Source organism: Stylophora pistillata, chromosome 8, assembly GCF_964205215.1.
Source record: "Stylophora pistillata chromosome 8, jaStyPist1.2, whole genome shotgun sequence".
Taxonomy (NCBI): Eukaryota; Metazoa; Cnidaria; class Anthozoa; order Scleractinia; family Pocilloporidae; genus Stylophora; species Stylophora pistillata.
In genome coordinates, this window is record NC_142526.1 from 16,325,804 (window position 1) to 16,351,073 (window position 25,270).

The 25,270-nt window shown below is 37.4% G+C and overlaps 1 protein-coding gene and 1 pseudogene across 4 annotated transcripts; both read left to right on the forward strand.

Annotated features, from left to right (window-relative positions):
• The first annotated feature begins 48 nt into the window (after positions 1 to 48).
• LOC111321525 (uncharacterized) lies at positions 49 to 20,649 on the forward strand. 3 transcript variants are annotated; one of them, XM_088729690.1, is made up of 24 exons: positions 49 to 185; positions 7,703 to 7,800; positions 9,049 to 9,087; positions 9,358 to 9,465; positions 9,898 to 9,984; positions 10,482 to 10,652; positions 10,908 to 11,026; positions 11,351 to 11,429; positions 11,639 to 11,698; positions 11,938 to 12,021; positions 12,223 to 12,323; positions 12,619 to 12,690; positions 13,662 to 13,719; positions 13,943 to 13,993; positions 14,124 to 14,228; positions 14,583 to 14,654; positions 14,867 to 14,953; positions 15,069 to 15,155; positions 15,639 to 15,788; positions 15,981 to 16,048; positions 16,741 to 17,590; positions 17,785 to 17,863; positions 18,119 to 18,204; positions 18,380 to 20,649. In XM_088729690.1, exons 2-24 carry the CDS (start codon positions 7,771 to 7,773, stop codon positions 18,662 to 18,664), a joined length of 2,928 nt encoding a protein of 975 aa, XP_088585816.1. In that variant the 5' UTR covers positions 49 to 185; positions 7,703 to 7,770; the 3' UTR covers positions 18,665 to 20,649. The 3 variants fall into 3 exon arrangements, with proteins under 3 accessions (XP_088585816.1, XP_022780166.2, XP_022780167.2); XM_022924431.2 differs by lacking the exon at positions 49 to 185 and adding an exon at positions 4,703 to 4,847; XM_022924432.2 differs by lacking the exon at positions 49 to 185 and adding an exon at positions 5,306 to 5,458.
• A 1,152-nt stretch (positions 20,650 to 21,801) lies between these two features.
• Positions 21,802 to 23,879, forward strand: LOC148725207 (uncharacterized; annotated as a pseudogene). The gene is made up of 4 exons (XR_015990424.1): positions 21,802 to 22,151; positions 22,308 to 22,391; positions 23,318 to 23,426; positions 23,539 to 23,879. The product of XR_015990424.1 is annotated as an uncharacterized LOC148725207 (transcript).
• The last annotated feature ends 1,391 nt before the right edge of the window (positions 23,880 to 25,270 follow it).

Here is a 25,270-nt window from a genome sequence, read left to right on the forward strand (position 1 = left end):
GTAATGTCTTATGACTAGTAACACGGAATACCTTGTGAGAAGTGTGTGCCGATACCGAGCACTTCAAGGTGAATTACGGCGACTTACATTCGTTTCTAGAACTTCAAGCCAGCGTATCCAGTGCATTTGTATCCATCGTGAGTTGGTTTCGATCATGGCCCTTTTCAAGACATGCATTTGTAGAGGTAAGTGGTATGTTGTATGGTTAAAATTGTTCAACTGACTCATAGCTCAGTACCCTCGATCGTGTAGGTCACTCTGGGGCAGTAACAAAGGCAATTCTGGTGCGTTGCTTTCTTGGTAGCTATTGGTTACATGTCACTCGTCAAAACTTGTCAAGTTCTTGCCAAACTGGCGTATTTAGCCCCCTGTTTTAGGTTAAGGTATAGAAACTCAAGCCGAAAAATAGGATGCGCTGGAATAATACCTTTACAAGCTTGGACGTTCTACACATCCACAAATAGAGAAAAAAAATTCAAGATACCTAGGGAAAAAGCCAACAGGTACTATCTATCTGCTTTTGAAGCAGAAACAGATGTTTTGCTTGAAAATATAGAATCATCGACATCGTAAAGTTGTATATTTACATTCATTACTAACCATTAATATGAAGACGTTTATAATATCGGATCTGATCATTTCGCAACCCGAATGTCACGATCACACGATGCAACGCATGCGTTGTACTGGCTCATCGCCCTCGTCACCACATTGTAGTTATATTGATATGTAAATGAAATATAAATTTTGCGAGAAGACAATGTTGGAAAGGAACTTATATCTCGTTTTACGACGTACCTTCAGCGGGTCCCATTTTGATCTAAGATTAGGTACATACAACTCATATTATTCGCATTGAAAATCTGTGTCTACCGACGAAAAAGAATAGAGCAACAACAACCACTTCAGCGGAACAAACTGTTTTGCAGATTATTGGCACTTCTTGGAAAGGGTGGAGTCAAAGGGTAACAAATTTTTTTTTTAACTTTTTTCATTTTTCTCTACTCAACACCTTTCATCGTAGGACCTAGGGGTGACTAGCAACTAATTTCTCTTCAGGAGATCATTCCTAAATCACACATTAAGGTCACGAGAGTCAAGGAAATGATCACCAACTTAACAAGCGCTTGATTGTCAAACAAATTCTCCTCGTCAGCTCCTTACGAAATGTACGGAGAACAGCATGGAGGAAATGCATCCTGATGTTAGATGATCAGGCTTAAACAAGCGTTAGTAAGACAGCCGTTGCCAAGGTGTTCCAAAGGGAAAAATATAAGAAGATGCCATGAACTTTCACAGTTTTGAAAAGAGTAGTTTCATCAATTAGACATCACACAACGCTGAATTTTTCAAAAATCTGACTATGTGCCATGGATAAGACCACCATCACCTTTGGCCAATTTGTTTAAAATTGAAAATCGTCCCGTTAACCCCAGTGAAATGGTAGACGACAAAATTTATGTAGCCCTGACAATTCATATCCTTATTTAGTTATCTCCTAATTCACGACAAGGGTGGCCATTGATAGCAGACAATAGATATTCCACTCTACGCGGCAGCTGGGAACTACGTAAAGGAAAGTGTTCACTACGGGTGTTATTGAATACAATGAAGTTATTATTTTCTTTTATTTATAGAGCTAATCCTTAACTTTTTTTGGTACGTTTTGATGAATTATTTTTGTAAACGTGAACATCTAATTTCCATCGTCCGTAGCGCAACATGCACAGTGCAAAGCAAAATCTAGGAGAGTTGTTACAAATAAGGAACTGATAACTGTTCGCAAACGAACTGTACGACAGGTCAACGTTGAATATGAAATCACTTTCAACCGTCAGGTTTTCTGTCTCAACCTATCACTTAAATCTACTGAATTTAAGTTTGACGCTATAAAATACTTGCTACTTACAATAACTTTCGGCCAGGCTGTTGCTAAAATATGATACTTTCAGTCAAACCAAAGCTGTTACGCATTTCCTTTAAATATCCAAGCTTCTCAACTTAGCTGTTTGATCAGGATGGTGTAAATGCCCAATTCGTCAATCTCTATTCATGTATGATCGGCGAGCGAACAGAGGAAGATCTACACCTGAGGAGTGTCAGGGGTGGGGCAGGACAACCACATTACAAAAACCAACTAAGGGCATAAATTTGAAGACTAATTCTATGACCAGGGTTTTATGGAACTCTATAATTTCCGTGTTACAGTACATAGGTCTTTCCAATATTCCTCTTTATAAGTGGAGAGATTTAATGAGGCCATCGAGAGGTTCTATTGAACGCGTGGCCAGGTTATTCACAATCGCTAAAAAAAAGTCATTGCTAAAGAAATTTTTTTGGGGGGGACTCGACCACAATCACGTCAGACTTCATCGTTGTGACAAAACGTATCTAATCAAGCAAAAAAACACATTTTTCTGAGCTCTATAACACGTGATAAAGCCACTTGGGATGTTGAGAGAACACGAGGAAAGCTTAGAAATCACGAGCCGCCTTCTGCTCGTGATTTTTAAGCTTTCCGTTACGACAGGAAGAAGGGTAGTTTATCATTGTTTGAGTGTATTGTACTGTTGCTGGTTTCTATTTTTAGTTTAAGTATTGTATTGTAAGCGCTCTAAGTGTTTTCAGGTATCGCTAGTTGTAAACCGTATGTCTTTGCTTGCAAACAAAAAAAAGCAATGGTAAATTATTAAAAAAATATTTTGTTCACGCTTAACCAAGTGATGCAGACCATGCCGAACACTTCTCTTCAGTGGCGACAGTGATGAATTCGTTTGCTTCGTCGTCTGACAATGATAACTTTTTTAACACCACACGAAGCAGTGATCATTGGTAAATTAGTAATTTTAATGTCAACTAAGTCCAACTTTACCATTGTATAAATTTTTCCAGCATTTGCTTATACTCTAAACATGATGCATTTGACACCGCTGAACTCTCAGCCCTGTACACTAGTTTCAAAAGGACCTGCCTAGCAAAGGCTGATTCATTACGGATGTCCTTTTGCTCCGACGAAGGGCTAACGCTCGAAACGTCAGCTTTTGTAATCGTTACGGTGGCCAATTTACCATTTCAACTTTGTTGATATATCCAAATTATTTCGTTACTCCCACCGACGCAGCCCCAAACAGTTTCTTTCGAAACTATCAGTCTTTATTCATTACGGATGCAAAGTGACATGACGAATTATCATTGCGCAAGGAGCTTCACTGTACGTTCTTCCACACTGTACGTTCTTCCACACTGTACGTTCTTCCACGCTGTACGTTCTTCCACGCTGTAAGTTCTTCCACACTGTACGTTCTTCCACACTGTACGTTCTTCCACACTGTACGTTCTTCCACACTGTACGTTCTTCCACACGCCCATTTTATGTCAACTTAAAAGTAACGAATAAGTCATCTACTGATTTTAAATTAGCGTTAACTGTATTTACCACGATGGAGAGTTCAATTCCGATTAAGACGGAAGTGATTTTAAGTGTGCATTAATTTACATGTTCACCATTATCCCAAAGGTTATTAAAACTATATCAAACTGAGAGCAAAGACGTTGTTGTCAGTTTTTATTGGAGAAGTCCAGAACGTTGTACCATACTCGCCATGTTCATGATTTGTCATCGAAATGTCAAAAATACAACGGATTACCTCTATAATTATAATCATGGACATTAACGTTGAGTTGTTCTATGTAGGTAACTTGTCGAAACGTAACAGTTCTCAGCTTGCCTGTGTCTACGTAGACCAAAAACTAAAGTGAAATAGCTTGTGGTAAATAAGTTTTAATGTTTGATATGTCAGTACTTATTCCAATTTTGATTAATTTGCTTGACCATTTGAATCCACGAGCCAGATCACTCAAAATGAAAAGCGCTCAGAATAAGCAAATTTTCTATTTTAGGAATATAGATTCTAAAAATAGTATTTCGTTTTTTTAAATGAAAATCACTTAGCAAGACAAGAAAGAATAAGTTCCATGAAATTAAATTTTACGAGTTATAATTTGAAAACGTTAATAATAGTCATAAACTGACAAGGGTCTGAATTTCTTTGTTAAAAACATTTTGGGAGATAGTAGAGATAGTACACAGCGCTTCAGTCGCTTTCAGTAATTTTCATTAAAAATTACTTTTGACCTGAGGCGTTAGAGTGATATTTGCCATGGTTTGTTATTGAAATTTGAAGTTTTTCATCATGCAATGAGTTTTCTCACGGATATTGCAGATATTGACTCTCAAAATGTCACTAGACAATGGGTCACGATGCCAGAAAACGAAGTTTTATCAGTGACAATCTACTCCATAGAAACTTCATCCGTTTGTACCAAGCCATTTCTGAAAGTTTCCTCTCAAATCTTTGTTATCAAAGGTAGACTGACTATGGAAAAGTAGGAAGGCTTAATTAAAGTAAGCTATGTGTTAATGAGAAAGAAAGTTGATGTTTACAGTGTCTCCATTGGTGACACCCATCATAATGTGATATAGGGCTGCTAACGACGAAACCCTCCCTGTGCTAGTCACGTTTCCTTATCACGTTTTCTTGTTTCGACAAACTCAAGGAATTTACTGGTAATACTCCAATTTCTTTCGAAACTTGATTTTTGGAGAGAACTGAAGAGCAACTGATGAAATTCCATGGTTGCGCATTTCAAATCGAATTGATTAGGGCCAGTCCCCGACCTATAAGTTCCCGCAGTGCCTTATCAATACAGGTCAGTGGCTATTTATAGAAGAATCCTCGTCAAGAAAAAATCGTATCGAAGTCCATCGCTACTTTGCTTCCATTTGCCGTGCTTTTGACGGGCTTTTGTTTCTTTTTATATCCCTTTTCAGCTTGATTACACTTAAGGTATGTAATTTTGTTAAATAAGAAAGCAATTTGCCATCTATTACATCTTTGCGCGTAGTTCATTTGATGATCATTTCGTAGCGCCATCCATGGCATCATTCAGGCCAGGGTAGTCTGTCCGTCAATATTGTGGATTCCTTTTGTTTCGTGTTGCTGCTAGAGTTTACATGTAGCTTACTTTAAATATATTGAAGACAAAGAAATCACTAACGACTTCAGAAGGAGTAATTTCGTTTCTTTCGCTTCGGGGTATAAAGTAATTTACGATATTGCCTGAGATTCAGTCGTTAAAACTTCAAAATTCACCAAGTAAGACCAATCTTAGGTTGACGGCTAGCGCTGCTTTCCTCGAGTGCTTTTTCGTACTTGAGTAGACATTTTATGTCATTTCATTGTTTCCATGTTGATTGGCAGATAAATATTTGTGTAACAAATTTGCGGTGAGCACTAATGCATGCGAGCGGCGCGGCAACATCATAGTTATATATTTGCCGAAAGGAAATTTCGTGACCTTTATTCGAGGTGTTACGCGGCATCTTTTAAGGCCTAAAGTTTTTACGGGAAGCTTCATCTTTGAAATTATTCTATACGGACTCTTGCCCGAATTTACGGTGAGTGAGAGAGAGTTTGTCATGTTTATCTGTTAAATTTACGCTTATAGTTTGCGTTCTGATTACAGCTATTAGTTTGTTTAACTTTAGAGAAGTGAGCAGGAATGTTTTCAAACACAACATTTCTAACTCTTGCTCCCTTAAAGAAAGTGAAGTTAAGTATTTTATCAACTAAGCAACTCTCTGGAGTTACTCTAAACTTTCTTGGCATATATCAGATTTGAACCGATTGTTCTTGGCGAAAGAGGCATTTTCAAACTGACGGCATTGTGTGTTCGAAAATCTACCAAATTTACCGGCTTAATGTCTTGAATTCAGCTCATTCATCGACTGTCAAAATTTTATGAAATTAGCTATGATGTTTTCAGTATTCAACTTAATTCCCTTCGCAAGGAGCAGGAAAGAGCTTAATTACATCTATTTCTTAGTACAATAGACTCTTTGTTCGGCGATTTGCACATTCTGCCGAGGAATTCATGGTTTGGCGTTTGCCCTGAGGTCTATGGCTCTGCTACACCTTTCTTAGGTGTCTTAAGCGTTGTGCACAGACTGATAACCTGTAATCTTCTCAGAATACTCAATGTGATTTCACTTTTGTTTAATAATAATTGTAGTCCTGTCATTGTTAGCCAAACTTTGATGTTTTTGTTTAGGTTTCCCTTTGGGAAAATCATGAATTTAATTTGACTTACAGAAACAATTAAGAGCATTTAACTTTTTTAAGTGCAAATTTGCATTGGCTTTGTTTACAGGTTGATCATCTTTCTGATTAATTTGACTTGCAGTATTAGATTTAAGTGAGATTATCTCAAGATTTTCATCAAAGAAAGTGAAATAAATAGTGTAACTAGCGAGTCTGTAAGCTTAAATTCAATGATCCAGTAACAATTAGGTAATTGAATGCAGCTGTGTGGTGACAGATCTTATTATTATTTTGTGTTTTGCAAAAGTTACATCCTGCAATGTCAGAAAATTTTTCCTGATGATCCATTGACATGCTATCTCCTTATTAAATACATTCATTGTTAGTTGTTCTGCATCTAAGATTTGTTTTAGTTTTTGAATGCACACAATTTCACACTCCCATCTCTGTGGCAAACACTTTCATCCAGTGATAAATTAAAATCACAAGATAAAGTACTGATGGCTTTGGTGAGCAGTAGAGAGGTGGAGAAAGTTTCTTTTTCCTTATCCTCTTTTCATAAATGAGCAGTGAGTGGAAAACTGTAACATCTCCATTTTAAAAGACATTGTTTCTCTGAAGGTTCCTACAAGTATCTTGTTCAAGATTTATTATTACCTGTTAAAAAAAAAAGATTGAAGAAGCTGTAGACATTCAAAGGCACTTTAGAGGGTTCAAAGTTATTCTCTTCTTTCACAGTGCATGTAGAGAGTTGAAAGAGTTTACAATATGTCTATTTAGGGAGGAATAATTTCAATATATCAACAAAGTTGAAATGGTAAATTGGCCACTGTTACGATTATAAAAGCGGACGTATCAAGCATTAGCCCTTTGTCGGAGCGAATAGAGGAATTGTGGGTTGTGTGTGCTTTTAAAGGCAATCACGTAGCTCCATTTTCTGCCTTAAGTTCTGAATTAAGTTGATAATTATTCAATACACAGAAATGCTCTAGACAGGTAACCTTATAATTCTTTTTCAAAAATAGCAGTGTTAAGACTTACTGATAATGTAAGTTTGTAGTTATTTTCAGCGCCGATGCTGTCTTAATGTTGCATGCTGATGTAATCATGATATAATAGAGTTCTGACGGACTACTAACTGTGGGTTCTGATATTGATTATGGGATGGCAAGAAATCTCTGTTGCTCCTAATAAGTTGGTCAGGTAACAAACTGGCTTGAAAAAAAGCTTTTAACACACCATCAAAGGGATCTTCCTCAACGAAAACTTCGATTTTGGCTTTGTCTTTCAAAACACTTAGTTGCCTCTTGCATCAGTCATAACATGTTTACCAGTAGCTCGCAATATTGACTGTTTTGTCTGTCCTAAGTGATTCCTTGTCAATCGTGTAAACTATACATGCATGATTATGACTCTTTTACCTCAAGCATGACCAACATTACGTAAGCAGTGGTTGCCTTTTTTTATTTGTTTTTGTAGGCAGTTTTCTGTGGAGTTATATTGTATGGCTAGGACAAGTTTTGTCATTGTGCATTATAATGACTTTGTGTGTATGTGTTGGACCTTTTTTTTTTTAATTAAAACTTGTTTTGTTTTCATAGGGCAAGGCTATGAGATATAGACAAGCAACAGTTGTTTGTGGTGCGGCACGTAGTCCTACCTGGGGATTATGCCTCTCATTGAGCCTGGAATGGAAATGGTATGTTCTTAACTGAAACAAATGGGAAGATACAAGTAAAGAGCTTGGACAAATATATCCACATTTTAATTGTTATACTGTACTATTTTATCTTAGTTACTTAGTTTCTTATTATTTATTTTTAAAATTTTTTGTTTTTAATTTAGGGCTCCTATTGATAACAGATATACCTTTAAGTATTCTGAAGGGATTACCCTAGTTAAATAAAGGTTTACTACTACATGTTTCATGGGTTTATTAGCTCCTATTCCATTGCTTTTGAATGGAACACAATCTTTTAATACTTGCTATATATTTAGATTATCCTTCTCTTGTAGTGTTAAGCCTGTAAATTTGCATTTATGCAATCAGCAGTTTTCCAAAATTGTGATCATACTGCATTGTTTCTAAAACTGTGGAAGGTAAACTTGAGTGTTATGATATGGCAAACTTGCAATGACATATGAGAAAACTATATCAGGAAAAATAAGATGAGATGAAGTATCTCCACTTTACAACATGTGTTTCTTTTATGTAAAGAAATGAAAGTAAGATTAATGTGAACAATCCAGGCATTGGAACTGATTAGTGCCTGAGACCTAGATGTAAATGTGAATGTGTCTGATGAACCTCATAATACCACAGCAAAGCAAAGCACAGAACTAATTACATGCAATTGATGTGTGAATGATTTACCAATAAAGTTTAAAGGAATTATGATACATGTTCAAGACACTGCCGAAAGATCCATTACCCTTTTTATTTTAGTGGTTGTTGTTAATGATGTTAATGTTCTCATACAGCACAATCATTTGAGTTGAGTTTTTTTTTTTTTTTTTTTCATCCAGAGTACAAAAGGCACTCATCTGAAACTGATTTAATGTTTTTGTTGCGCAGTATTCAGTTTTAGTGGTAGAAATTAAGTCTATTATTGACTTCGACATGTCGATGAAAATGGTAGATATATACCTCCACCTCAGAGAATAATTGTTAAGTATTCTCTGTTACTATAAATAGCAGCTGCAGTAATAATAGTAAATTTCAAGAGCACACAGTTTTTGCAGATCATGAAGAGGTTAGAAGTCAATGAAGTTTTAAAGAGCAGGGATGCTCTGCAATAGTGTAGAGCACAGTTGTTGGTTATCCATGTTCACATAGTTAGATCTCTGTTTTTAGTTACACTAGTTACTGCTGTCAATTCTATCATCAGTCAGAAATTAGCTGTACCTTTATGGCAGGCATAAATGTTTTTCATTCTTCAATCCACAGAAAGAACATGAGATTTTGTGTGAATTAATAATAGCTTCGGTGAGTTGTGATGAATATGTGTGTAAAGAGTACAGTTAATCCTAGCTGATATTTCTGCCCCAAATGTTTTACTTGCTGATGCATGTAATGAAGGTAAAAGACAAGGAGAAGTGTTAGTACTCAAGGTTATCTAAGTACTTCATTGTATAAATATTATCAACAACTGTTTAAGTCACATTTGGAAAATGGATTGTTCCACTTCTAGTTACACTGATTCATCAAACACTCCCTTTGTTGACATGGGCCATTTTTTCCTTCATAACTTTAAAGGCAAATCGTATTGACGACCAGCGAGTTGAATTTCCTCCAAGGAGAAACCCTCCATTTTTACTACCTTCAGCTAATCTAGGGAAAGTCAATCACCAGGAAACTGAAGAGGTTAGTTAAACATCCTTGTTTCAATGTGTGATTTGTTCACTGTCATAGTGCATATTTTCTGTCCCAAGAAGATTTTTTCCCTTCATTCTGTGGTCATTACATTTATATTATTACTGATGTCCTTAAACAAAGGAAGATACATATCATACTAGTTTGAAATCATTTCAAAGTGAAAAATTTTAAACTTCAACATGTCTGCAGTAGTTCATTGAAATTAAATGTTTGTTTTCTATTATATACTTTGTTACGTCACCTTGGATTCTTGGGGTTGATAAAAGACAGCCATATGTACATATAGACAGGATGGCAAATGGCTATTTGCTCCATTACTTACTACCCTGTGGGTGGATTGACCCCTTATTTTTTCACTTTTTTATGAAACTCATCTTGTAAGCAGTCTTAAAGGCAACATTCTGTTTTTAAAATGTTTAGAGTGATACTTCAAAGGAAGAAGAGGAAGCAGACGACGAAGACGAAGAGGACGACTCAAAAATGAAGGATTTAGATCCTGTCAAAGAGGTGCATAATTATTTATAATAGGCATTGCTCAAATGCAATATTGTAGCATGTTATGGATAGCAGTTGTGACAGGAAATATTTGCAGAACATGTTGAGGATTGTGGTAAAAAAAATTAATACTAAAGAGTTCAGGATTTTTTTACCCCATATGAAATAAGTTGGGCTGCACCTCATGGTTTAAAAACTTTTCTAGTGTTCTCCCCTGTGGTTTATCAGTCGGTGAACCAATAGAAAGTGCATAAACATCTATATATACACACTATGTTTTGCAAAATTAGAAGTTCAACTTGCTTACGATACTTGTTTTAGCTGCCAGTATATGATATTTAAACATTTTAGCTTTGCTGTCAGTATGATAATGTGTTATTTGTTGGCTGGTTGTTCAGAAGGTAGGCTGAATTAAGTGAACTGTTACACTCATCTCTTTTAAGGCAATGCACTTTATATATAAATGTACTGTCTTTGTTTGTAACACCTATTGTATTCATGCTCTGTAGGTTTTGGCAGCTGGAGGACCATATCCATTGGTAGTTTTACCAGTTGGAGGTGAATACTGGTTGGAGGGAAGCAATCACAGACATATCAGTCACACAGATTACAGGGCTGCTGATTGCAGGATAGAGATGAATAATGTCATTCAAAGCTACAGGAGAGACTTCATGGGAAAGGTACTTTGTACCATGCTTCCTTGCACCATGTTTGTGTGAGACAATCATTTACTTATACTGTATGTAGTGTCTCAAACACACAGGCAAACAGATTTACAATTAAAAAATTGAAGTTGTTATCCACATTCATCCACACTTAACACAAGTATAATTTACTTAATTTGTTTTTCAAAGGCTGAGGTATTAATGCTGGAATGGCTTTGATTGCAAGATATATTTACTTTATTTCCAGTATTTCATTTATTGACATTTTAGGAACATCTGAACTTCATCTGTGATGATGAGAAACTTGGTCCTGTTATCTTGTCAGTCAAGCAAGAAATTGAGAAACTAGATGGCTGTGATACCCAAGGATTTATCCGAGTCATTCTAAGGTACATCTCTCTTTTCAAACTGTTTTGGTTGTTGGTGTTTGTTGTGGTTTTTTTGAAATGCTATACAGATTTTGATCTCAAAGACACTTTCCCAAAAGGTCGTTTGCTAGGAAGCTTTTATTTAAATTAAATGCTTCTACCTGTACCTGTGTGACCAAGTTTTGAATTTTTAATTGTAAGGTGTAGGAATGTTTCCATGTATTTGATGTTGCCTTTGTCACTTATGATTTAAAGATTTCCTGGGAAAGTGCAAAGTTAGAAAATATCAGTGTAGAATAGTACTTTGTAAATTAATGTTCTTCTTCTATTGGCTATTTTTGTCAGGACTTCTGAAAAGACCATTGCAGACGTTTTACCAATAGAGAATGTGTCTGAAAATCCAGGACCCAGAGAAATTATCAGGGTGAGTAGATGATCACAAAACATGGAAGGAAAGCATTCATTAGTTTCCCATCCTTATCATTGTGCAGATCGTGCTACAAGAGGTTTACTCACATACTTTTTTTTTTGGAAATTTTTTGACAATTATAAACAGCAATTATTGTAAAATGGCTATTTAGATAATGAATATTAAATGGTGTGGTAAAAAGAATGTATCGATTTTTCTTTCAGTATCTTCTTGCAGAGGATGCAGACAATATAGATCACTTTCAAGTCTTAGCTCATCCCAAGGTACGGTAGCATTTAAACAATACCAATGGTGCCCCACTGCTTACAGCAATACACTATGATATAAAGAATATGAAAATGAGTGATTTGAAATTTGTTTTGATTGTGACAAATATAATGTGAATGACAGAAAGTGATATTTAACTGTGATCAGAGGTAGGCTGTCAGTGGCAGTTTTGATTTTTTGCTTTGCCTTTACCTCTTCTTTGTTGTGACAATCTTTTCATGTGTTTTACTCTCAGGCTTCAGAACTGATAGTCAAGTATGATGAACACAACTTATCAAACTCTTTCAAATTTGGAGTTATATACCAGAAATATGGACAGGTAACAATTAACATAGAAATAGAAAATTATTTGAGAGGTTCTTGTTAAAATGTATAGAAAGTGTAACCTGCGTATAGCAATAACAGAGATAAACTTACACTTTCTACAGACATGCATTGTACCTTATGCGCATTGTCAGTCTCTTTACATGATGACTAAATATTGTGGTAAGATGTTGATTACATTGTCCGTTATTTTCAGACTACTGAAGAAGAGTATTTCTGCAATCGATCTCACAGTCCTGCTATGAATGAGTTCTTGGAGATGTTAGGCAGTCAGGTCAGCCTCAAAAATTTCAAAGGGTAAGCTGTAAAACAAATGAACACTCCAACTTTAAATATTGGTGAATTTTTGTACATGTTCCACAACTGTCTGTTCGTGGTAGATAACTTTTTACTTCTTTGTACAGTAGTTTTACCTGGACCTACTAGTGACCTTTGTCTTTATAATGCTACTGGCCTGTTATGCTTATAAGTTCATAGACTCAACGGCTTATGTTGTCTACATGTATGCTTCTTTGGAATGGTGTCGTTGAAAGCCATTTCTGTTAGGTAGGTCAAACTCACAGATGCACTATTTGGTTTTCATTTTATCCAGGTTTCCTGGAGGCTTGGATGTGAAACATGGTCAGACAGGGGAAACATCGGTACATACTGTGTTTGATTCCAAGTAAGAAATTTGAATATTGGTACGACTCATGAATACTGTAACTCATACCTCCATTTTTTTCCTGCACGAGAGACCCTGGGAACGAGGTTGGTATGAATCACGTAATTCAAACGTCGTGCACTTCAATCACCCTCTCTTTGTATGTGGAAACCTCGAGTTGATGTTATATAATACTCTTGTTTGCCAAACCTCTGATACATAACCAATTTAGTTAGACATATTTTACTCTATAGAGACGTACTCCTCATTCACAATTTCTGCGGTCAATTTCTCTTTTTTCTTGTATAAAGCAAAGGCATAGAAAAAACCAGGAAAGATTTATTACTCGACGTTTCGGGGTCATCATGACTCCATTATCAAGAGACTAGTTTAAAAACATGCAAATAAGGAAAGGTACAAGAATAGCATAAATTAGACTGAACGGCTTAAACAAACACCTTGGCGCGGATGGAATCCGTTTGCACGTTCAGTGTTGGCTTACGCATGCGAATATACAACATTTCATTAACAAGGCAATCAAATTTGCCGTTACATTTCGTGATGACGTTGAATTGCTCGATCAAGCGTTCAGGCATTTCACTATTGTGCTGGAGGTGGTAGTGTTTGTAGATAGAAGATGATTTCCTTTTGTGCCCTTCTACGCGCTCGTGTAAGTGACCACGTTAATGAAATGTTGTATATTCGCATATAAGCTCGTATAAGTGACCACGTTAATGAAATGTTGTATATTCGCATGCGTAAGCCAACACTGAACGTGCAAACGGATTCCATCCGCGCCAAGGTGTTTGTTTAAGCCGTTCAGTCTAATTTATGCTATTCTTGTACCTTTCCTTATTTGCATGTTTTTAAACTAGTCTCTTGATAATGGAGTCATGATGACCCCGAAACGTCGAGTAATAAATCTTTCCTGGTTTTTTCTATTTCTTGTATAAGGGCGATAAATGATTTATACTCTGTTATTCACTCTTTAGGGAGATCATGTTTCACATAAGCACCCTTTTGCCATTTTCCATGGGAGATAGTCAACAGGTATGAAAAAACAAACAAACAAATCGACCTTAAATACGTATTTTGTTTGTTAGCTTGTTTATATGTTTGTTACCTTTAGTTATCAGTGAGACCAGAACCTATAACCATAGAAACCAATGACCACCTCCAGTTGATGTAAGATGGCTACCTAACAGTTGGATATACTATAGCTACTGATTAGATGCACTCTGTATGTTAAGCCGAATTTTTTTTCACTTTTAAGGTTCAAAGAAAAAGGCATATTGGCAATGATATTGTTGCTATAGTGTTCCAGGTAAGCGCAAGTTACGGTTGGTTTCTCGGTGACCTTGGAATGGAATGTGTAAAATAGTGAAACTACAGTAATTGTTCGAAGATTGGTCAATTCAAAATCTTTACAAGCTTTGTTGTAATTTTCTTTTTAGGAGGAAAACACGCCATTTTCACCAGTTTCTATTCGGTCGCATTTTCTACACGTCTTCATAGTTGTTCAAGTCGTGGATCCGAACACGAGCAACACAAGATACAAGGTGAAGTACAAGTAATTCAACAAATAATCAAAGTAATCCGGGATGGTTTTTTTTGTTTTGTTTTGTTTTGTTTTGCTTACTCTCTGTGATTTAATCAGAAAACTTGCGCAACTCTCTCAACCGATCACGTGCAAAACGTCGGCCAGTCAGAACTTGATCACTCGCTTTTCCCTCGCCATAAGCACTTCACCAATTTTTAACTGAGATCTCGTTAGTTTTTTCCAACCCTTTTTTTGTTTGGCCGTTGTGATTACCTTGGTTTTTGTCGTTCGACATTCAATTGCAAGGTGTCCTTGTCCTGGCTACTGACTGACCAATCAATTTTTGTAACATTTTTCACCGTTACCACTCCAGGTCTCCATTACGGCTCGTGAAGATGTACCGCACTTCGGACCCAAACTTCCAAATCCTGCCGTCTTCAAGAAGGTTTGTCCACGAGGATTTTCTTGTGTAAAACAGTATCGTTAATTGAAATATTGTGAAAGTTTTATTCGGTCGAAATCTGAGTTAAAAAAAAAACTTGTATCTGATACTCCATCTTAATATCAGAAGATGTATTTCATCAAAAATTCCACTATAGAATGTTTTTCAAATACCTCTTTTTAGTACTAAATTTATTCATGTGTGTTGGTTTCCAGGGTCCTGAATTTCGAAAATTTTTATTAACAAAACTCATTAACGCTGAACTGGCAGCTTACAACAGTGCTGAGTTCGCCAAGTTAGCGGTAAGTGTCGAACTTTGATACGCGATAATATACAGGGAGCCTTCTTATTTGTCTACTTTTGGACGAAGAGATTTTCGGCTAAGTTTCTTAATTTGTTTGCGTTTTTATTTGCCAGGATCGAACGCGCACCACTCTTCTCCGAGGATTAGCAGATGATTTAATTGAGAAGAACTCGCTGATACTTGACACAGGCGGAGAGGAGGTAACACTGCAAGCAACGATTTAAGTCCCAAGTCTGCTTTTTCTGTCGATAACTTTTGGAGTAGTAGTGGTTTTACCTTTTTCAAGCGCGGGTTAATGAAGCTGGTTTGGACTCTCACGATACTTGCTATTTTGCCCGGAAAATAAAAATACGATTGACTTGTACTGCACGAAATAACTGAGATGTTGTTGAAAAATTCCGAGGAAAAAAAAAACAAGAGGTAATAAGCCTCAAGTTTGATGAAACAAACCCAGGTAAGGAATTGTGTTTGGAGGATAAGGGATTGATGTTTTGAGGTGGCTAAACCTGAACACTTCAGAACTCTTACACAAGGTGAAATGTAAGGCCTAATCGGACCTTCATTTTTGAGAGAAGCTCTTTTCATTTTCGATGGTTGCAAAAATGATATAAAATGCTGTGAAGGAACTGGGTGTTCAATTTCCTAAATGAGAGTCAAAGTTTTCTTTGTTCTTGATCCTCTAGGCTCCTCAAAAGGCTAAGCTATTAACAACCCTGAAGAAAGCATTACGTACAAAGAGTCAAGTGACCCGTACCATGTCCATGCGGGAGCCACGTCCAAAACCAGAGGATGTTGACTCAGACGACAATGCACCAAAATCCTGGGCAAAAAAGGTCTGAAACTAAAGGCATCTTTCTTTTTTTTTTTTTTTTTTTCCGTTTTGCTCCTCTATTTTTCTAATCGCGCTCTTTCGACTCATTGGTATGGACCAGAAGTCCCGTGTTGTTGCGGAACAGTGGAAAAACTTCAAGCCTTCTAGTTGTTATCGACTTGTTACCAATACATTTTGTTCTTCCCTCATCCAGGCTAAAGAAAGAAGGAAATCAGCGCAAGGTCTACAGACGGCTAAAAAAGTTTTAAAACCGCCAAAAAAGTGAGTTAAGAAACGCGATCTTGTAGCAAGAAGTAGAAATACGTGAGCGATTGTTGTTATTATTATTATTTTTGTTGGAAGAAAACAAATTATAGAGGCCAAATTCTAGGGACTTTAAACCATAAGAGTAATACTCTCCTGACATACTTTTGCTGCTAAGTAAGCAAGTAATCAGCTCTAAATCGCTTTTGCTGCTAAGTAAGCAAGTAATCAGCTCTAAATCGCTTTTGCTGCTAAGTAAGCAAGTAATCAGCTCTAAATCGCTTTCGTTCACGTAGTTGACATCTTTACAGACTTATTGGAACAAAAGAAAGTATTAAAATGGGAAAAGATGTCAGATCCTACTCTTGGCACATGAACAGCTGGCACCATTTTATTGTTTTGATACTCAAACATGCCGCCGTGACGTTGTTCGAAAATCTTTTTGTATTCATAACAATTCACTGTGGGTAGATGAGGAATTCTATAGGGTCAGATCTCCAAAACTTTTCTATACAAAATTTTCAGTAAAGAATCGAATATTCTTGATGCGGGGTTTGCATCCTTTTAATCGCTGGAAGCTGTTTTAGTCCTTTCGTTACAGTTATACGTGTTGATTTTTAATCATTCGGCCTGTTAGTTAATTCGATTTTCTTTAATAGGCGTGTTAAGTTTCTACATAAGTTGACGTTTCTTTCTGTATTTTCTCCCAGAGAAGTTAATCATGGTCGGTGTAAAAGCATGGAATCGCTTCTCGTCCAGGAACAGAACAAGAACAATCCCATATTTTGCGCGGACGATTCCAGTTCAGAATCGAACACATCTGAAATGTCTCGACATCTTGAAGAACCAGCACATTCTCCAAGGAAACATAACGCTCGATCACGAACACCTGAACCACAGGGACGAAAAAGTACGCCGGACTATAACAGCTCACCACAACTATCACCAAATTTCCCCCCAAACATGACGCATTCTCAATCTGTTCCTGCTCTGCAAAATTACGATCGTTTACACAGGACTTCGTCCAAAGTAACCGACAAATCGCCGCATTCACGAGTGTCTTACGAGGGAAGTTCGACCGCAGGGGAATATCAAGTTCGGTATGTTGGTGGATATCGTTCGGGGCCCGAAGATGATCAGGATGAGCCAATACAACTCACTACTTATAATCGGTCTCCGTCGCGTCACCGAAGGGGCCCCGAAGACCACGATAACGTGGACGTTAGTCATCAGCGGTCAAGTTCAAATGTTTCCGAAAACACCACTGCATCCATACAATCTTTCCACCAGTCTCGAGAAGGAAGGGTTGAACGTGACGTTCCATTGAATTTTAGTCGATCACCGTCGAGCTCCCCATATCTGCGGAGGAAAGCATCTGACATCCAACACAATACCGTAAGCACACCGGCGACTGGCACCGTTCCAGGCTCTGCGCAAAAGCAGAAGAAAACAGCCATCGTCTCGCCCTTGCTGGATATGTCAGATTCCCGGCCTCGCTCGGTTCCGCCTGGAGTGCTCATGTTTGATCCCACTGACCCGGAATCAGAGAGAATTGAACAGGTTAGTCAGGTTTCAAGGCTGCGAATACTTATTCCTTCCTGTACTATTTCAACCACAGTACGTCCCAGTCTGTTTATGTTACAAGGCAAACGCTCATTCCACTGTAGGCGAATGATTTTATACACCCATGCTTACTTCGGTCCACCCATGCTTACTTGTTCAAATTTTCTTTCTTTCTGTGATGTTTTCTTTAGGTGATGCAGGAAAGATCTCCATCGCTACCCAAATTGGACACTGAAACCTTCACTTCATCTGAGGATTTGTCCGTCAATGGTACGTTGTTTACTCGGTGCACTTGGTGAATATGTGTTATTTGCCGGGTGGAAGGTCCGTATGGGATAGAAACTGTGCCCTGGGTCTTGAGTTCCTGCTGAAGACCAAGGATGCTTCAGAAAAAAAACAATGATTTAACTAAAACGTATACCATTAAAATATTTTCATTTCTAGATCTTTTAGTTCATTAAGAAAATTCAATATTATCTTTCCTACGATATTCACCTGAGTCCAGTGTTCTGATTTACTTAATAGATACTGTCTTTAGACAAACGGAGATGCTTAAAAGCGAGATTACAAAACTGAAATGTGAAAAGCTTGACCTAGCTCGGCAGAATGTGGTAAGTGTTTTTTTTTTTCCCATGAAAGTCGAAATAATTTGTAGACTATACGTCTTCTACATTTTTGTTGTAATTTTAATTTCTCGAACAAGATTCTTCGAGTCTTTATTTAAGTGTAGAGTGTACCATTTTGCTTCGCTGGAGTACCAAAACTTTTTTTTCCATTTGGATTTAGTTGTTGCAGCGTGAAATTCGTTCCATCAAAGACAAAGCCACTCAGCAAACCTTCAACTTGTATGAAGCCCGCTGTGAAATAGCCCGGTTAAGGTCCTTACTCCCAAGTGAGAATGTCCCCCCAAGGGACTCCTCCCCAGTAGAAACTGTCACGGTGCGAGAGGGAAATATCTCTCCCAAGAGTAGTATTGCTCGAAGAGACGTGAATTCTGGAGTATACGTTAGAGAAAGAGAAGAACAAGGAGAAATCACTGCAAGGACTTCTTATCCACATACACAAGTTTGACAATGCAGTGGTAGTAAGAAATGGACTTCTTCATCCCAGTTCAGGGTTGCCGCTAAGCGCCGGCTACCAGCGAAATTCGCCGGCTGGATTTTTGGCCTGTTATCGCTTGGTAAAGTACAACGGGCGCTTCCGAGGTTACACACTTACAATCGTTCACCAGCTTTGAGCCGCCTCACTTGCAATTTCAGCCGGCAGCGTAATTTCTTAGCTACAACCCTGCCAGTTATTCGATAAAACATGTATATATACGTTACCAGTTCGTCATTTTATCCAATGTGGTGTTAATACACAAAGGTACATCACGCGATGATTTCCGCGCGATAGGTTTAACGATTTCTTTGGAAAGAATGAATGTTTTGCTTCTGCGAATACTTCTAATCAACGATGTTTAGATTAATCAGATGAGAGCCTATAATTAAATGCCTTTATTACTTGTTATGATTATAATCAGTATATATATTATGATCCATCAAATATTTGAACTGTTCCTAGACTAGCTCTAAAAAGTCAATACGTTTCTCAACAGTAAGCTACTTGTAAACATCTTGTTCCGTGCACCGCGGTTAGTATTTGAAGAATGATACTCACAGTAGCCTCCATCTGGCATGAAAACATGTTAGGTTGGACGTTATCTGTTTCACAAAGTTCATAGTTTTCCTCGAGCTTGAGGAGAATATAATGTTAGTGGACAAATATAGGAACATACTTTTTGATCCAAATGGAAGCTATGTAAGATTCAATTCGATATTTGGCTTTTGAATAATACGAGGGAAATAAGAGAGAGAAATAATGCGAAAAAAAATCCTTGTAATAGTCACAATTAGGTGGCTTTGTTCAGCTAAAGACAGTGTCTGATTGGTCAGCCAAAATTCAAACAGAAAAATTTGAAAAATTGTTCATGTTGATTATTTCATTTTTTTTAAAGTAACGAATGATTATTATCTTAAAGAGTTGGTTACTTATTTCACCGAAGTCATACATTTTCGTTTTCCTGTTTGAAGATTCAGTGTTGGACTTGAAATTATTTCCAGTGAACTCTATGGCGAAAGAGAGCAAAGACAACACTTGTGGAAATGGTTACATAGGTGCGCCTGCATATCCCAACGTAGGCTGCGTGGAAAGTTCAGGGGGTAGGTTCCGGGACTAAAGTCTTCACGTCCGCGTAACTTTGACAACGCGACAACCTCTAAACCTCGCGCATGCCCTATATTGAGAGTCTGTTGTCGTTGTCAAACTTGCAATCCCGTTGAACCCTATATCTTTCAGATTAGATGATTTAGCAAGGCTATGTTTGTCCCAAGATCGTATTTAGTGTTCAAACAAGCCAATCTTCATTAAAGTGCAAAACGAATGACGAAGTTTGGCCTTAAATTGAGGCTGATGGGCGAAACGATCGCGTTTCTTTGTGTGTCTTTAAGGGCTGGTTGCCATAGAAGTGTCTTATTGGCTTTCGGATTTCAAGAATTACTCACTGCTATTGATTGGTTTTTCCCCCCTCCTTCCCTCCCCCCAACATGTATCCTAAATGCTTAATGTATATACTTTTTCTTACTCCATTTTGAATAGAAAGAGACTGAATGGCAATTGTTTTTTCCGTTGGAGATGATAATTAGCTTTCCGCGGAACGTTAAGGAACTTTAATGATTAGATATTTACAGCTGCTATTTGCTATTTTTTTATCTAAACGGATAACGGAAAAATGTACTGAATTTTGATTACATGACGCTTAAAGCAACAATAGTTTAACAAGTAAAATCGTTTTGTTATAAATGCAATACTGTCAACATTTCGTTAAATTTTGTAAATTCGAGTTTTATTCCGAAAAAAAAAAAATCGTTCGTGCCTTTCTATTGCGCTGCCCATCGTAATTAGGTATGCCATTAAAGCAAATAAATACACAGTAAGATTGGTGCGAAACTTTTAGTTAACTGTTAAAATATGGATTGAATGAAGAAATGATAATAAAAACTAAAGCAGATATTGAGTACGTTTGTCTGTTTTCCTTGTATTTCCTCGAAATCGTTGCATCCATGGTGTAAGCCTCTACTTTGACCAGTCAATATTCGTATGACTGCAAGCGAGACTGGTTCTCTTTAAGCCTCGTTTCAGGCAGCACCTTTTTCGAAACAGATTGAGATGAATTGGTTGTCCCGTAGCCCCGATACACACCGATCATTCCGGTACTATGATGTTATCCAGCTTATAATAACATAATGTTAAACAAAGACGTTCCCCGGTTTTGTCTCAGGCTCGTAATCACAAAAATCGACTATCTTCCCTGTACTATTTTCCTAAACTGGAAAATACAATGGAAAGAGAGGTTCATAGTGATTCCGTGTTGCAAACCTGGTAGGTTAGCGTGTCGAGCGTGACCCTTTTTTCAAAAGTGAATCCGGTGTTCTAAAAGTTTCATTTATGAACTACGCACACTCAACATTGGCACGATGCATGATTAAAAGCAGTTACCTTCTATATGAATATTACTTATGATGATTATGAAACAACGAAGACTGAGGTTCGATAACAAGTCTTTGAAGACTCGTGCTTCCAGCCGAAAGGCAGTCAATTTGGAAAAACTGTTGTCGCTATTTTGCAGTTTCTCAGCCGGTGGAGCATGCTCACCGCCGAGTTAGTTATATCATTATTGTTTTCATACTAATAATCAAATATCACAAGTGCTAATAATCTTATAACGGTAGTTAAGTAAAGATTTAATGGAAAGACCCACACAACCACGAATTTAATACGGAAAGGTCAGCTGACGTCTTAGGGTCATAACAAGCCAAAGCAAAAATATGCAAAGTGCAAAACAACTAGCTACAACTATTTTCGGTCCATTAATAACTCGGAGCTGAGAGAAAAGGAATCATCATTGTCTTTACTCAAACACTGTCGAACTACCAAATTACAAATGACAATCAATTTGATTAAAAAAAGAAAATTCTTTCTATCCCATCAGTGACTGATTCCTGCATGTAACTAACACATGACATACCATACTCTCTTCGTTCTTAAAATAAACACGGAATCAGAGCATTTCACTGGCTCGGCCGTAACAAGCGGTGATCTTTTACAAGCATAATCTGCAAACTTTTTTATCACGCCCGCAAGACTTTACTTATTTAGGAGAAAAAAGTTCGCTTGTCAGTGAAATTTTCAGAAATACTTCAAACTTCACCTTGAAGGCAAAAGGTAAAGATGACGTTGATGCAAATATGCTAATAGTTTAGTGAACAAGAAAATCATAACATGTAAAAATATCGTCAAAAGAAAGAATACAATGCTGATTGCAAATAAAACCGTATCTTTGTTATGAATCTAGTTGTGTTGGAAGGAGCGAAGAATTGTTGAAATCCTTGGATGTTACAAAACCAGTTTGTGGTGAATCATGACGATTTTAACAAGTGCCATCGGTGGAATTTTTCTTTCTTGTGCCCTGATGTCTTAGTTGAATCACGCTTCACCCTTGCGAGACACAAAAGCAATCGTAGTATGAATTTTAAGACTAAAAGCTTCGCGTTTCTACTCTTAAAGGAGCACTCTTACGAAACCGCCCTATAATTTGAAAACCCGAAAAATTCAGTTATTTCATTATAATATGAATTTTTAGCGATTAATAAAGCCTTTTCAATAATAATTTTAGTTGAAAGTCAACACTGAGCCGGCAACCATCAGGCAAGGACGACTGATACAGAAGACACAGGATGCTCACACGAAGGTCACCAAGGTATAATATAAGTGATACCAGACATTGCAGTAATACTAAAAATCTTCAAATAACTTTGAAATATTCCATGGACTCTCCACAACAAAAATTATCCACTTATCTTTGCTGTTTGTGAATGAGGTGTCGAAGATGGACGACAATGGAGAGTGAATATTTTCTACGATTTAATATTTCAAAAATTTTTAACGTTGATTTCGTTTTGTTTAGTTATTTCTCAGTTAGTAAGTTAGATCTCGTACTCAACATTGTGGATTTTTTGTAGTGTTGACGTGCTCGCGAAAAAATTGCCGTTTATTGCTTTATTCATAAATGACTTTCGCCTGCCGCGAGCTCTGTAAAAGAGCCAGTATTTTACTTTGCCTGAGGCTGGAAAAACATAAAAATCTCTGAAAAGATAACAAGTCATTTCTTGAAGGTACTACGAAAAGAATAGCAAAACAAAAAACACAAAAAAGGAAATTTTCTATCGATGTCGAAAGAGAGCTGCTTGCAAAAACTAGGCACCACCACGTATACTACAACAAGGGTGCGAGCCCTTATGAAGTCCAGAATGGTTTGACCAATGATTAAAGAACTTTATGAGGGTCTGAATGCGAAGGAAATTGAACTTAATGTTTCAATCCCTTTGCTAATCTTAACTACGAATCCACTTGAAAAGAGTAATGGACAAACTGGGCTTCTGCCCACTAAAGAAGGAAAGGAGTCACAACTATGATTAAGTGAACAATAATTGATTCATGATAAAGGAGTGCACGTGAGTTAAGTGTTGGGCTTTTGTAAAGCAGGAACTGAACTTTGATTATTTATTTATGGAACTTCTCAGTTGGCTAAGCGGCGGATTATGAGAATTGCTGTATGTATTCATTTAGGGTGCGTCAGTCGAAGTAATGCATTACTGAACAAAAATTGTCATGTTACATATTCAGGACATTGGCAAGCATCTGGAAAAGTTGAAGGACGAACCAGAAATGGTGCACAGTGGATTAGTAAGCCAGGACCCTGCACAAAACTCTGGGATATATATACAAGGTAAGAGTAGAACGTAACTGAATACAGGTATTGCGTTGCAACCTGAAACGTCCAATGAACTGATTGGCGATTCGATTTCTGCTTTTATCAATGATTACGTCACGGTAGCACATACTAGGAAGGCTTTCCTCGCTGGATTCAAGTCTGACCAGGCTTGAAAACAGAGTGGACCGCTCTAAAGTCCGATGTCACGAAAGACACACTAACTGGGATTACAAGTCCAACGCTCCCATCATGTACAGTTGACAGGCAAAATGTTAAGTGCCCATCTGGCTATTTCTTCGCTCGTTTTCACCTGATAAGATGGGCAAAATACAATGATGCGAAAGTTCGCTACAACTACCGCTGTTGTAAATTCGTTCTGTAATTGAAAGAACGTGGTGTTATGCACAGTCTAATTGATGTATTGAGTATACAATTGACTTACGACAGTTTAAAAATAAAGTCGTATAAGACTGACTTTTGTTGACTGCTTCCTCTTCGCATTAAGCTCCTGTGTGTCCGTCTGAGTACGTGTGTGTGCGTGTGTGTGTGTGTGTGTGTATGTCTGTGTGTGTGTGTGTGTGTGTGTGTGTGTGTGTGTGTGTGTGTGTGCGTGTATTTTGAGTCAGGTGAAATGTTTCGTGGACGAGTAGGCCGATGTTACATCTTGAAGGATTCGTAGCGATCCTGATATTAGGCGTCAAGCAATCTGAAGCACTACCCAATCCAAAATTTTGTACTCTATCTAGTTTTCGATATCATAACATCCATTTTGAAATCACTTATAATCTTTGCAATCTCAGTAATTGGCTCTCATCTGGACGATTTATTCATGAATCGTTCCAGGGTTTACTCAACATTGCATCTTTTCCCTAAACAGAATGGGACACTAACCCGAAGAACTACTTACATCTTAGATTTCACTTTATTTTTATCTTATCTTATTTGCGACTGAGTCATCAAAATCTCAATTGTGGTCAAGAGCCTATACTTGGGCGATTGAAATCGTTCGGCAAAAAGTTTAGGTCTGATCTAGTACTTGTTTTAGTGTGAATTTTATTCAGAACTAAACTCTTTTGTCTCCTTCCACCTTTCATTTGAATTTGAATCGTAAATAAACAGTTATGATTTATTAATTGTGATTTAATTAAATCCTCCTCGTTATGCGCACTCGGTCGATTTTGACCCACTAACAACGGGGCTGTTTCATCAGCTGTTGTTCGTGCTGCCTAGGTACTGCGTACCTTTGAACTTCCATTCCGTAACAATTTTGATGACTTTTGACATGTTTTCGGGTTCATTCAAAGCGTATGTATGATAGAGTTTTACTGGATACATTTTATTTGCAAGGTTGAAATTATTCACACAGTAACCAGAGAAAACACAAAAGACGGCTTTGTTTAAATATGCGATTATGCAGACGGCTTTGTTAAACACTCGACTAGGCTTCGTGTTTCTCCCTACACTTCTTTCGTGCTCTAGCCGCTTTCTGCGTGCTTTACAATAGAACAGAATCAAGGCTTCTCTATTTGTTAAAGAACATGAAAATTAGATCAAATTAAATATGTTGCCATTACAAATGGCCCAACTAATAACACGTGCAACAGTTGTTTTACACAACAAATAAATACTGTGATACTTTCACTCGTTTCATTTCAAATTCTCCACAGTAGTTCGTTCGGTGTAATGATTTAAGCGAGATTTTGAGTTGTTCTACGAATTATACAATTTCAACCAGCCTTTATGCACTAGTCAGTGGAAAGCCCCGCACCCCCATACCCGGGGAATGCGGGGCATTCTCGAGGGATTTTAGCGGTTTTAGTGGTCATCCTTACCCCAGTGTGCGGAGTGTTCGACAACATTAGACA

Excerpts from the sequence above, each read along its gene's own strand:
- LOC111321525 (XM_088729690.1), top strand. The coding sequence starts at position 7,771 with ATGCCTCTCATTGAGCCTGGAATGGAAATG. Across the intron at positions 7,801-9,048 it reads TTGAGCCTGGAATGGAAATG|AAAGAACATGAGATTTTGTG; the intron begins GTATGTTCTTAA and ends TTCAATCCACAG. Across the intron at positions 14,229-14,582 it reads CGAGCAACACAAGATACAAG|GTCTCCATTACGGCTCGTGA; the intron begins GTGAAGTACAAG and ends TTACCACTCCAG.